Consider the following 11,664-nt stretch of genomic DNA (forward strand, 5'->3'; position numbering starts at 1 on the left):
AATTTAATGTTTTTATTTTATTTGTTTACTTTGTTTGTGTTTGCTTTTATTTTGAAAGTCTCGTATGGAAGCAGCCTTCCTTATCCGGTAGTTAAAAAGATGGCGGCGGATGCTGAGGCCGCAGACAGCTTTGTGTATTTCGCGCGGCTGTAGGTTTTCCCGCCGGTACACAACCGGAGAGCTCCGGTGCTGACGTCATGAGGAGCGGGTCACCGCGCAGGGTTACCGGATGCCTCGCGTGAACCGGACAGTCGTTCTAACGCTGCTGATCGCCAGCAGCTCCGTGTTCCTGCTGTTCCAGCTGTATTACTACCGGACATACGTCAGCAAGGTGAGGAGGAGCGTCACGTAAACAAGGAAGTGGCCTCATTTAGACCTTTTGTTATTCAAATGTTGGTTTTGTTGAGAATGTGTCGTCACTCCTTAGCAAATCAAAAAGATTATAATCCTGACATTTCTAATCGATATTATAAAACATGTCTTCTGCAGGCTGGTCCTCACATCCTGAGCAGAACAGGTCAACTGACCGCCAGCGACGTCCAATGGGTGAGTCAGAATCAGTGACGTTGTATTGTTTGTGTTACACGGACACACAATGATCCCATTCATGTTGCATGTTCTCCACATGTTTGTGTGGGTTCTTCTCCAGGCAGAGACATGCAGGCTGTTGTGTAGTTGAATGGAGACAGTCAGTGTGGTCAGGAGGTTGTTGGACATTGTCTCTGAACACATGTCTTACACGAGGACATCTGTCACAGTCCGGTCCTGATAGGGCTTTCCATGGTAACTCCCATGTTTCATGTCTCTGCAGCAGACAGTGAAGAAGTTCCTGGCGTTAGCCCAGCGTTTCAGGCTGCCCATGTTTCTCGCCGACACCGCAGCGCTCACATTACTCTCCCAGGATGCTTTGCGACAGCGTGACCGGCAGGTGCGGGAGCCGCACTGCAGCTTTCTCTGCACTGACCGGCCAATCACATCGTTCGCTGTGCACGCCAACCTGTGGAAGTATGATGTGAGTAGGATGAGAGATTTATGACACGTTTACTCTCATGTATTTATATAATGTGACTTTTGTCAAATCATTTACTTCTTTTTTTTTCCTGTCAGTCTGGCTTCCTATTGGCTGTTGAGCAGAAAGGCTTTGAGCTGCTGCAGCTGCGGGGCGAGGATCCCCGATTGGCCAGCCTGGACAATTTGTCAGGAGAGGACATCCCCCTGCACTTCCTCTTCCGCCTCAACGGTTACATCATCCAGGTGAGAGAGGCCACGTCACCTGATGACAACTCCAAACATTTGGTGACTTCATCGGATCAAAATGATATGATGATGTTTTGCCGCAGGTGGTCTTCCTGTACGAGCGAAGCGGGAACTATCTGTGGCACGGAGCGCTACGTCTCAAAGCTAACAGGGACCGCAGCTTCGCACCTTTTAAACTGCTCGACTTCGGACGTCATTCCGGAGCCTATGACAGGTACAGCAACACGTACGAAGACAAGATGTTTGACTGTGGTTGAATCAGTGTCAGTAAACACACTCACTTTAAAGAGTCACTGTTACACTGACGACTGTACGTTTATACTGAATCCAGTCTTAAGTTTCATTAAACATGTGTTAAATGCGCTTGCCCCCTGCAGGCCAGAGCTGGTCCTGACTGTCCTGGATGGCCTCGACATTCAAGTCCCACGCAACGTTTCCCACTTCTTGTCCGAACAGCAACATTCCCACTTCCTGGAGTGTCGTTATCGTGATGCTCGTAACTTCTTGCAGGTCTGACAGAAGATATATAGATATAGATATATTATAAACTAGCTGATTTTAGCTGAGCTTTCAATCACATGATGAAAAGCCAGTAAGAGGATCTTGAGTCATTATTATTTTGCTACAAAATTAAATAAGCATATGAATAAATAGATTCTCTCCCTCTCTACTATGTGTGAATGTAGCTCTACCCTGATGACACATCTCCAACAGCGATGGATTTTCACAGAAAAGCAAAGTCGTTGCTTCATTTAGCCGCTCGAACGCTCAAACAACTCAACATCCCCTTCTGGCTCAGCAGCGGCACCTGTCTGGGTAATGCGCTAACTTGCTAACTCTTTGACATGATGACATCACAGCCTCATTAACAGATGTTTCTGCCTCTCTCGCCCCCTGCAGGCTGGTTCAGGCAATGCAGTATTATTTCGTACAGTCGAGATGTCGATATAGGGATTTTTATCGCAGACTTCCGGTGGGACATCATTGCAGCATTCAGAGATGCTGGACTGTCACTCAAACACAAGTTTGGAAAGGTCAGATATTTATAAAACTAAATTTATTTTATTTCTAATTGCAGGTGGTTGTTTGTGTTTTGAATGGTTGTGTGTTTCTAATTTTGCGGAAGCTAGTGTGTGTTTGATTTTGAAGGCTTCTTTTACTGTGCAGGTGGAGGACAGTCTGGAGCTGTCATTTGTAAGTGAGGATGTCAAACTGGACATTTTCTTCTTCTATGAAGACGGAGACATCGTCTGGAACGGAGGAACACAGGCGAAGAGCGGCAGGAAGTTCAAGTGAATAAAATATTAAAATTAAATAAGTTTAATGACGTTTAATCTGTCAGCTGGTTTAAGTATTTCACACTTTTGTTATCGATAAACTTTTGATGTTTCTTCTTCATCAGGTACATCTTTCCTCGTTTCTCTCTTTGCTGGACGGAGCTTCTCGAGCTTAAAGTTCGTGTTCCGTGTGAAACCCTCGACTATGTGACGGCCAATTACGGTTCCTCCTGGAGCATCCCAGTGAGGAGCTGGGACTGGAAGTCTTCGCCTAGCAACGTGCAAGAGAATGGGGTGTGGTCTCGTGCGGAGTGGGTGGAGCTTATCCAAGTTTACTGAGAGGAAACTACAAAAAGTTGGAAAATAAGATTAACACTGAAACTACGAATATAGTGGGGGAAACAGGAAGTTGAATTTATTTCTGTTAACCTCATTAACTAATAAACACTTACTGTTTAAATCATTTTATTCAAACTGTTTCAATTAATCCTTTCAAATTTATTAAAATTTCTAACAGAAGTAAACTGTCAGAACAGAACTGACAGAACTGCCCCTGTTTCCATGGAACCCAGGGGGCATCTTGGGGGAGGTTGGAGTTGAATCAATATCAATCTGATCAGCTGAGATCAGATTGAAAGTGTCATGGATGGCAACTACATTCCTCACGTACTTCTGAGCAGAGGAGAGAAGATCCAGGTCAAAGGTCACAGCGGCATCTGTTAGTGTTGTCAAACTTTCATTTTCCATCAGTTTATATTCCAACTTGTGTCATCTCAATTCACACCTCAAGTTCAATTCTGCACCAAATCACCAACACACTTCGGATCATGAATTATTCTCAGAAATCGTGGACATGTTATCACATGATTTTAATGTGATATAAACCCAAGTCACTTTAATCAAAGAATAACTTCTGTGGACATGCTTTGAACAGTGTCAGTGTGTCAGTCCAATTAAATAAACTTTATAAACAACACTGCTCAGCTCCTCACGCTGACGACCAATGCAGCTTCCATCACAACATTAGCATGACGTCACTCCGTGTTTCGGTTCCGTTTCCATTCAAAAGTCTTTAACGTGTTGTCCGGTGACGTCACTCCGCCGCCTCGTCGCGCTGCCGCTCCTTGTGCAGCACGAGCCCTTTACCGATCAGATCCGGTACTTCCACCGCGAGCCACGGTCCGAGTCCCAGCGCCATGAGGTGCGCGAGCCCGAAGCGCGGCGCGTTGCGGGCCCACAGCGGCGCGAAGTGGTCGGTGAGGCAGATCCTCCCGCCCCGGTACATCTTCGCCGTCTTCCCGTCCAGCTCCGGTATCGCCACCTCAGGCGCGGTGTCGGGATACGTCACCGGGATGTCGAACTCCAACCGGAACTCGTAGCGCATCAGCTCGTGGATGAACCAGCACGTGCCGGTCCAGCGCGTCCCGTCCGCGTTGGACTCGAGGCGGAACCAGTCGTTGTCTGCGGCCTTGTTCTGCTCCACGAACCGGATCAGAGCCTGGTACTCCTCCTTCAGCCGCTGTGGCCATAGAGCCCGGTCCCGCGGCCCCGCCGGGGTCTTCAGCAGCGGGATCTGAGACACGGCCCTGCGCGTGGCTTCGTCCGACATGTTGTGTCCGGAAGGAAATAAAAGTTTATGATTCTTTCGTCTTTTTACAGATTAAAATAAGTTCAGTGTGTTTGAGCCGGTTCTGCTCAGCTGGGAGGAATGACGCGGACTTCCGGTCTGTTACAGTACTTCCGCCATGAGATTTTCAAAATAAAACATCAGAATGCTTTGGTCATAGTTTGATTTTGTTTGACATGTTTCATTTGATAAATAAAGATTTTTTTTACAGTTTATTTCTCTTTGTCTATCCTTAGAAATAAATTCAAGACGAATAAATGAAATACATTAAAAAAAAATCTGCTCCTTCACCGTAATGGTAATTTGGCGTTTCCTTCCAGATGTAATACTTATGTGGAGAGAAGTTATGTTTGAACAGAAAGACCAAGTCAAAAGCGTCTACTCATGAAAGTTTCACAAACTGATTGGGATTTCCCCAATTATATAATTACCCAATAAAATAAACACCAGGCCACCTATTTCGAAAATACATACTTTGGTACGAATTCCATAGAAAATAAGGGCTATTAATAAATGTGAGAAGCCAATTAATCATGAATGTATTGTTTATAGTTTTGAAGTCCACAAAATGCAAACCCCAAAATGAAGGGTTAGGGTTTTTAACGTTGTGCAGTCACGTGTCGACGGGAGGCGCTCCGCTCCAGCAGGTGGCGGCAGTGCGCATTTTTCTCACCAGAAGAAGAAGTCGCTCCAACAACAGTCTGTCCGCCATTTGCTCTCAGCTCCCCTACGTTAGTTTTTCTTATTATTTCGTTTGTGAATTCAGATCCGATCTGTTCACCTGCACATTCACCTGAGCACGAGGCGCGGACACGTCACGGCGGCGGTGATGGCGGCCGACCGGCGCGAGGACAAAGGTGAGGCTTTGTTAGCCGCGGCTAGCTGTTAGCATGTGTGCTATCTTTGTTCTGATCGGATTGAATCTGCTGCCGATTGGTTATCGATCATCTTATCTACCAGTGGCTCATGTTTACACTAGTTAGTAGCTGGTGACAAGTTATGTGTAAGTTATTGATCAGCAGCAGCTCTTGCGTGTCTCCTTGGTTCTAACGTGTCCTGCTGCGTGAAGCCACGACACCAGGCTGCGTTCATCTGTTCATTTTGCAGCTTCACGCACTTGTTATCACGCACCATCAACGTCAAACACACACACGCGTGTTTCTGAGCCGCACTGATCAACTCTGGCTGTGGCTGGTTCATCACTACGTCATAATAAAGACAGGAAGTGGTGAATGTCCGGATTTATTGTTGGAATGATAATTAAGTATATTGTGACGTCATTTCCTTTACCTTTTACAACATGTTAGCTTAAAGTAAATGTGTCATTTTATGAACATATGAATCAGTGATTTCCCTGTTTTACTTGGGACTGGTAGTTAGTTTAAATCCAGTTTTAAAGTGTGTCACGTGTGCTCGTTTAAATCAAGTTTCCTGTGTGTGTCAGATGGAGAGCTGAACGTTCTAGAGGATCTTCTGACCGAGGCTCCAGATCAAGACGATGAGTTGTACAATCCAGAGAGTGAGAGAGACGTCAGTGACAAGAAAGGTACTGATACATCTACTGCTATTCACACTAAGACTGATTTTGTGATTAAGACCGTTGTTAAATAATGTTTCGCTCTCAGGAACAAAGAGGAAAAGTGAACGCTCTAACAGCCATGACCTGAAGAGGCTCCGCCCCTCGTCAGGCCATGCCCCCTCCAGATCATCCTCCACTAATAAGAGAGCCCCAGGCCCGCCTCTTTCCTCCTCCAAGAAGACGCCTTCCAGCCCCCGGGGCAGACACACCGCCAGCACCGGCTACCGAACCGAATACTATGAGGAGAGAAAGAGTCGGCGAGTCTCCCGAGAGGCGACAAGGAGCCGAGGAGCAGAAGACGCTAGACGCAGAGAAGCCCAAAGAGGTCTGGAGGGTCTGAGCCAGGTATTCACACCACTGCTAGTACTGCGATTAATACTACTTATTAATACTGCCAGTACTGCTGCTACTCTGTATTGAGTACACACACAAACAAACAGTGTCAAGGCTTTCAGCCAATCATATTTATTTCCTGTTTGTCTACAGAAGCTGCGGCGTGAAGAGCGGCCTCCGAGCCCAACACCCCACGTGGTGATCAACCAATCAGAGGAGGACGTGGTAGAAGAGTATGGCTCAGAGCAGGGATCAGGAAGCTCCTCCCCTGCTGGCTCCCAGGTAGAGGAGGAGGAAGACGAGGAGCAGGAGGAAGATGAAGAGGAGGAGGGCATGGATGAAGAGGAGGATGAGGAAGAAGGAGAGAAGGAGGAAGAGGAAGAAGAAGAGGAGGAGTACGAGAGGCGTGGCGAGGGTAACGACTACGACACTCGGAGCGAAGCTGGTGACTCGCGCTCCGCCTCCTCTGTTAGTTTCTCTGACGATGGCGAGTCGGCTCGTTCAGGCTCCGCCTCAGACGCCTCAGGTAATCATGACTACAATGAATGATGCTTGTTTTATATCCACACACCATCATCCATGATCATTATCCTCAATAATAGACCAATCCTTATTTCCTGTGGGGGAATGTGGGCGAGATTTTTTTAATGAATGATTCATTCACTTAGTTTCTATGCTTTTACTTTGAAAGATTCGGAGAAGAAGCAGGACAAGTTGTCGTCATCAGTCCGGGCTGTTCGCAAAGGGATGGAGAGTAAGGCGGCCATCTTTATTTCTCTGTAAAGAATGTTTTAACATGTCAATATTAAGTTTGAGTCCCTGTGAAGTACACATCTTACTATAATCATATTAAAGTAATCAGATTCCTTCCTCTTCCTGTGTGGTTTCAGATCCGACCAGTAAATTACGATACATCCTGCGAGATGCTCGCTTCTTCCTCATCAAGAGCAACAACCATGAAAACGTGTCGTTGGCTAAAGCTAAGGTACAGTGACGCAGTGATGTAACGTGTTGATTATGATGTCATCGTGTTCAGGGTGTGTGATGTATCTGGTTAATGATGATGTCATCGTGTTCAGGGCGTGTGGTCGACGCTGCCGGTGAATGAGAAGAAGTTGAATGCAGCGTTCCGCGCAGCTCGCAGCGTCGTCCTCGTCTTCTCCGTGAGGGAAAGTGGAAAATTCCAAGGTTAAAAATAATCATTAACTTTATAGATCATAACTTTTTTTTTGCCTTCACTGTTTTTAAATTTGTCTTCATGTCAACCGTAGGTTTCGCTCGTTTGGCATCGGAGTCTCATCATGGCGGATCTCCGATCCACTGGGTTCTTCCTGCCGGTATGAACGCCAAGATGCTGGGCGGAGTCTTCAAGATCGACTGGCTCTGCAGGTAAGCTACAACAATAATGACAATCACAAAAACAATTTCAGAATCAGAATTCTTTTTATTGCCATGTATATTTGAACATACAGGAAATTGCCTTGGTGTGGTTGGTGCACTGTACAAACAACAATATAAAAACAACAATATAAAAACAACAATATTGAACAACAATATATACAGTAAGAGAGTTAATAATGCCACAACATCACAAGCCTCTTCCTCTGCTCGCCCTCAGGAGAGAACTTCCGTTCACGAAGACGTCTCATCTGTCGAACCCCTGGAACGAACACAAGCCTGTGAAGATTGGACGTGATGGACAGGTCAGCACGCAATTTGATTCCAGGCCATTGGATCTTCAGGCTCTGTGAGACATTGCTAACGTTTGTTTTGAACATGTTAAAATCTGTTTCAGGAAATCCAACCAGAGATCGGTGCTCAGCTCTGTGCCCTGTTCCCATTGGATGAGAGTGTGGACGTTCACCTGGTAGCTCGTCAAGTTCGTCACAAACGTACAACGCCTTCGGAGCCGCGGCCTCGAGGCCGGCCACCACAACGTGAACCGGGAAGGTTAGCCAAACACCAAGCTCCTTCTCCCGCTTCCTGTTCTTCTTCCTCTCCTGCTGCGGCCACGGCGCCATCTGCTGCTGGACGACGGAGAAGGCTGCTGCTTTTAGCCGGTGGCTAGCAATCCCATGGCGAGCGTTGCTGGTTCATTGATGGTTGTTGTGGTTTGTCCAGTCAGGAGCTTTCCACTGCAATGATGCCTGGCTCCGCGTCAGAGGTCGTAAAAGTCAGACAGGAAGTGAAACGTTCAGGACATACGTTTCTTCTTTAGTTTGAATTTATTTTCCTTTTGATAAATAATTTTCAGTCAATGAAAGTTTGTTGCTGAATCAAAGCTTTTTTTCTTTACAGGAGTTTCTTTCTTTGGAAGTTTAATAATCTAAAGTTTAGCTGGACTGTGGCTGACCATTTCAAAATAAAAGCAAAAAGGACGAGCGTCACTGGCCGGACTGAAGGAGGAGGGCGGGTAGAACTCTTTCTGGTCTTTGAGAAAGTGGTGCGGGTGGGGTGTGAGAGAGGCGGGGCCTCTGGACTGAATCCAATGAGAGGGTGTGATGTGTTTGGGGGCGAGGCCTCTGGACTGAATCCAATGAGAGGGTAGGATTTGTTTGGGGGCGGGGCTTCTGGCTCATAAGGTAAAGACGGACTTCTTAAAAGAATCCTTATGGACCTACCCCTCCCCCAATAAAAGGACATTTATATGACACCCTCCTCCCCCTGTACACTCAGGACTGAGAGTGAAAACGTGCACATGTGTGCGTGTGTGTGTGTCGCTCTAATGAACTGAATATAAAGTGTGTGTGTTGGGGCTGGAGGCGACGGACGGAGCGACAGGAAGGACTGTTGCTGGTCTGGAGGGGGCAGGGCTGGGATGGAGGTGGGTGGGGCTTTACATATTGATTGACAGGACTGCACCATCATCATCATCACCTCCCTCCACCCTTTCAAAATAAGAGGTTTTTAAAAAGCCTTTAATGGACTGATGAGGAACTGTGTTTATAATCTCAGTGTTGTTGACAAACAACGTAAACAACAGAGGCGGTATGTTGATCCTTCACACGCTTCTTCTTGTTTGTTTTTTTATTGTGTGTGTGAAACAAAATTCATTTAAGTATTGTATTTGTCCATCAAGCAGTGAAACAACGTCATTTATTAAACTAAGTAAAGACGTGAGAGGGCGTCGCCTCGTACGACCCTAAGGTGAGAGAGGGAGTGGGCGAGGGATGTTGTGTCGTCTGATTGGTTCTCTGGACGATCACATGTCTATAAAATATCAGTAAATCAGCACTTGGAGTTTTTTTCTGTTGCTGAATTGACCTGAGTGAGTTTTTATAGTACGCAATGATGTATGTATGAGAGAGTGTGTATTTGTGTGCGTGTGTGTGTCTTACTTGTCAACTTGTTTACGTAGGCGTCGACCTGAAGAGTTCGACCTCCACGGCAGGAAGAGGCCGCGAGCCGAAGGTCCACCTGACTTCAACCAGCGAGCAGGTCGTTTATTTGAAAAATCTCAGTCACTTCCTGTTTTGAATGAAAGTAACTTCAGCCGACATTGTTTTGATGTTTTTATAATTGGTTCAAAGATTTATTTCTATTATTTTTACTGTTTGATTTCCAAATGCATTCAATTTGTTGACTTTTTTTAGTCTTTGTCAAAATAATGTTTATATATTTGCTTTACTGTTGCTTCATTCATCAGAAACAGTTTCATTTAACTAATTTTATTTTCAGGGTTCCTCCAGGACCTTCGTAATCAGCAGGTGGACAGGTGAGACCACATCAGAATGTGGGCGGAGCCACAGCAGCATTTATCGGTTGAGCAAAGACGAATGATAACCTTAATCGATTTTAATCGTTTAGGAAGAAAATAATTTTTAAATTATGGCAAATATTTTAAATGTTTATCTAAAAAATGCTTTGTTCTGTTTTCAGACGTTTCTCCACCGTAAGGCGAGATGTTTTTCTCAATGGGGTGAGATTTTAGCATGTTAGCTTAGCATCATTGTGTCCATTTGAACTTGGTTCTGGTCCTGTACCACTGAGGTGGTAGCGTGTTAGCGTCGGGTGGGCTCACCTGTGTTTCCTGTTTCAGTCATACGACTACATGAGGGACTATCACCACAGCGTGGGACCTCCTGCTCCGTGGCAGACTCTGGTACGACTCTGTTCTTGATCCTGTTTGCTCATCAATCACATTGTTGACGACTGAGACCAATGATTTCATGTTGGTGTTGTCAGGCGGCGTACCCCGGTGTCGAGCAGCCACCGCCACATCACCCCCCCTACTACCACCACGGCCACCCCCCTCCACCCCCTCACCAGGCCTATCACCACCATCACCCACCACTGCCGCCACACGAGGCTCCACCCCCCCGCTTCAGAGATAAGCAGCGGGCGCCGCAGCACCGGGCCTTCGCCTCCAGCCCGGTGAGTTCTGTATGACGATGTTCTTGACCTTCGTGTCTTCCTCAGGCGGTTCGATCTTATTTAAACTCTCCTTGGACAAACTCATCACCTTTGTTAAAACCATCCGATTCCTGTTGTTACTTGGGGCGACAGCTCAGATCGCCCCCTTGTGGTCAGCTGTCAGTTTTCTCTGAGTCATTATGTGATATCTGATAAATTATGCAGCCCTACTAATGAATCAATCTGAGGTCTTATTGATTTTCAATCTCTCTTGCAGCATGACTATGACATGCGTGTGGACGACTTCCTGCGGCGGACACAGGCGGTGGTGAGCAGCCGGCGGGAGAGAGACCGGCAGCGAGAACGAGAGCGTGGCGGACCTCGACGTGAGAGAGAGAGAGAGCGAGGAAGGGACAGAGACAGAGAGAGAGAGAGGGACAAAGAGAGAGGGCGGTACCGCAGGTGATCTGATGAAGTCACATCGTGTCTGAGTGGATGTTTATTTTGGCGGTCTACAGTTGTCTTTGCTGGTTTCCTGTCTCTGTTAAATCTTGAATGAAAAAGGAGCGATGGGATGAAATCACTTTTTACGTGAATAGACTTTAAAAATGTAAAAATTAAAATCAGATTTTGATGATAGAGTGACAAACGCCTGTCATACGCGTTCCGGCTTCACACGTTTAAAACACGAAAAAAGCAAGCATCAGTATTTTAGTTGCAAGGTTTCAACAGGAGGCTGGAGGCCCTCGGGAAGGTCAATGTTTTTTAATCTTTCTCTTGTCACTGCTTGTTTTATTGTGAAAGGTTGGACACTACTTCCTGTTAGGTTGACCTCACACTTTTCCTCCATTATTTGTTTGTAAAAACATCTGTTTTTTTTATTTATTTTTGTTTTCAGGGTTTTATTTAAGCAACAACCTTTTTTTTTTTTTAAGCTAACATTTTCATCTTGTAATCGCCTCCGACTGGAGAAGAAGCTCGGCTGCTTTGTGATTGATGTTTATTGATCAGCAGCAGGTTGAATTGTTCCGTTTTCAGTCTGTATTGTAACATTTGAAAGTTAAAACTTGATTTCCTGTTTGTGTACGGAGGGGGCGGAGCCTATGCTTGATTTTGTATAAAATAAAAACCTGAAATCGACTTTGGCTTTTTTTCTTTGTCATGTGATCCGATGTCTGCTGATGCCCGATCAGTAAGATCCAACAAATGTATCTGTTAACATAATTAACTACTATTGA

The 11,664-nt window shown here is 45.8% G+C and overlaps 3 protein-coding genes across 7 annotated transcripts; 2 read left to right on the forward strand and 1 right to left on the reverse strand.

The window, feature by feature from the left end:
• The first annotated feature begins 83 nt into the window (after window positions 1-83).
• On the forward strand, window positions 84-2,997 carry fktn (fukutin). 4 transcript variants are annotated; one of them, XM_053410964.1, is made up of 10 exons: window positions 84-331; window positions 490-546; window positions 812-1,012; window positions 1,108-1,254; window positions 1,341-1,471; window positions 1,635-1,767; window positions 1,944-2,073; window positions 2,158-2,291; window positions 2,425-2,549; window positions 2,660-2,997. In XM_053410964.1, exons 1-10 carry the CDS (start codon window positions 230-232, stop codon window positions 2,871-2,873), a joined length of 1,374 nt encoding a protein of 457 aa, XP_053266939.1. In that variant the 5' UTR covers window positions 84-229; the 3' UTR covers window positions 2,874-2,997. The 4 variants fall into 4 exon arrangements, with proteins under 4 accessions (XP_053266939.1, XP_053266941.1, XP_053266938.1 ...); XM_053410966.1 differs by having other exon boundaries at window positions 815-1,012; XM_053410963.1 differs by having other exon boundaries at window positions 84-330; window positions 486-546.
• Window positions 2,983-4,271, reverse strand: ufc1 (ubiquitin-fold modifier conjugating enzyme 1). The gene has a single exon (XM_053410968.1). The coding sequence runs from the start codon at window positions 4,141-4,143 to the stop codon at window positions 3,628-3,630; it is 516 nt and encodes a 171-aa protein (XP_053266943.1). The 5' UTR covers window positions 4,144-4,271; the 3' UTR covers window positions 2,983-3,627.
• Window positions 4,272-4,840: 569 nt separating this feature from the next.
• Window positions 4,841-11,566, forward strand: ythdc1 (YTH N6-methyladenosine RNA binding protein C1). Of its 2 annotated transcripts, XM_053411296.1 has the most exons (16): window positions 4,841-5,018; window positions 5,606-5,707; window positions 5,787-6,085; window positions 6,227-6,599; window positions 6,765-6,827; window positions 6,964-7,058; window positions 7,153-7,261; window positions 7,345-7,462; window positions 7,692-7,776; window positions 7,869-8,023; window positions 9,432-9,511; window positions 9,752-9,788; window positions 9,953-9,992; window positions 10,113-10,175; window positions 10,259-10,447; window positions 10,704-11,566. In XM_053411296.1, the coding sequence occupies exons 1-16, from the start codon at window positions 4,991-4,993 to the stop codon at window positions 10,890-10,892; spliced, it is 2,025 nt and encodes a 674-aa protein (XP_053267271.1). In that variant the 5' UTR covers window positions 4,841-4,990; the 3' UTR covers window positions 10,893-11,566. The 2 variants fall into 2 exon arrangements, with proteins under 2 accessions (XP_053267271.1, XP_053267272.1); XM_053411297.1 differs by lacking the exons at window positions 9,432-9,511; window positions 9,752-9,788; window positions 9,953-9,992; ... (1 more) ...; window positions 10,259-10,447; window positions 10,704-11,566 and adding an exon at window positions 8,372-9,326.
• Window positions 11,567-11,664: the final 98 nt, after the last annotated feature.

This window comes from Pleuronectes platessa, chromosome 19 (genome assembly GCF_947347685.1).
Source record: "Pleuronectes platessa chromosome 19, fPlePla1.1, whole genome shotgun sequence".
In the NCBI taxonomy this organism is placed as follows: domain Eukaryota; kingdom Metazoa; phylum Chordata; class Actinopteri; order Pleuronectiformes; family Pleuronectidae; genus Pleuronectes; species Pleuronectes platessa.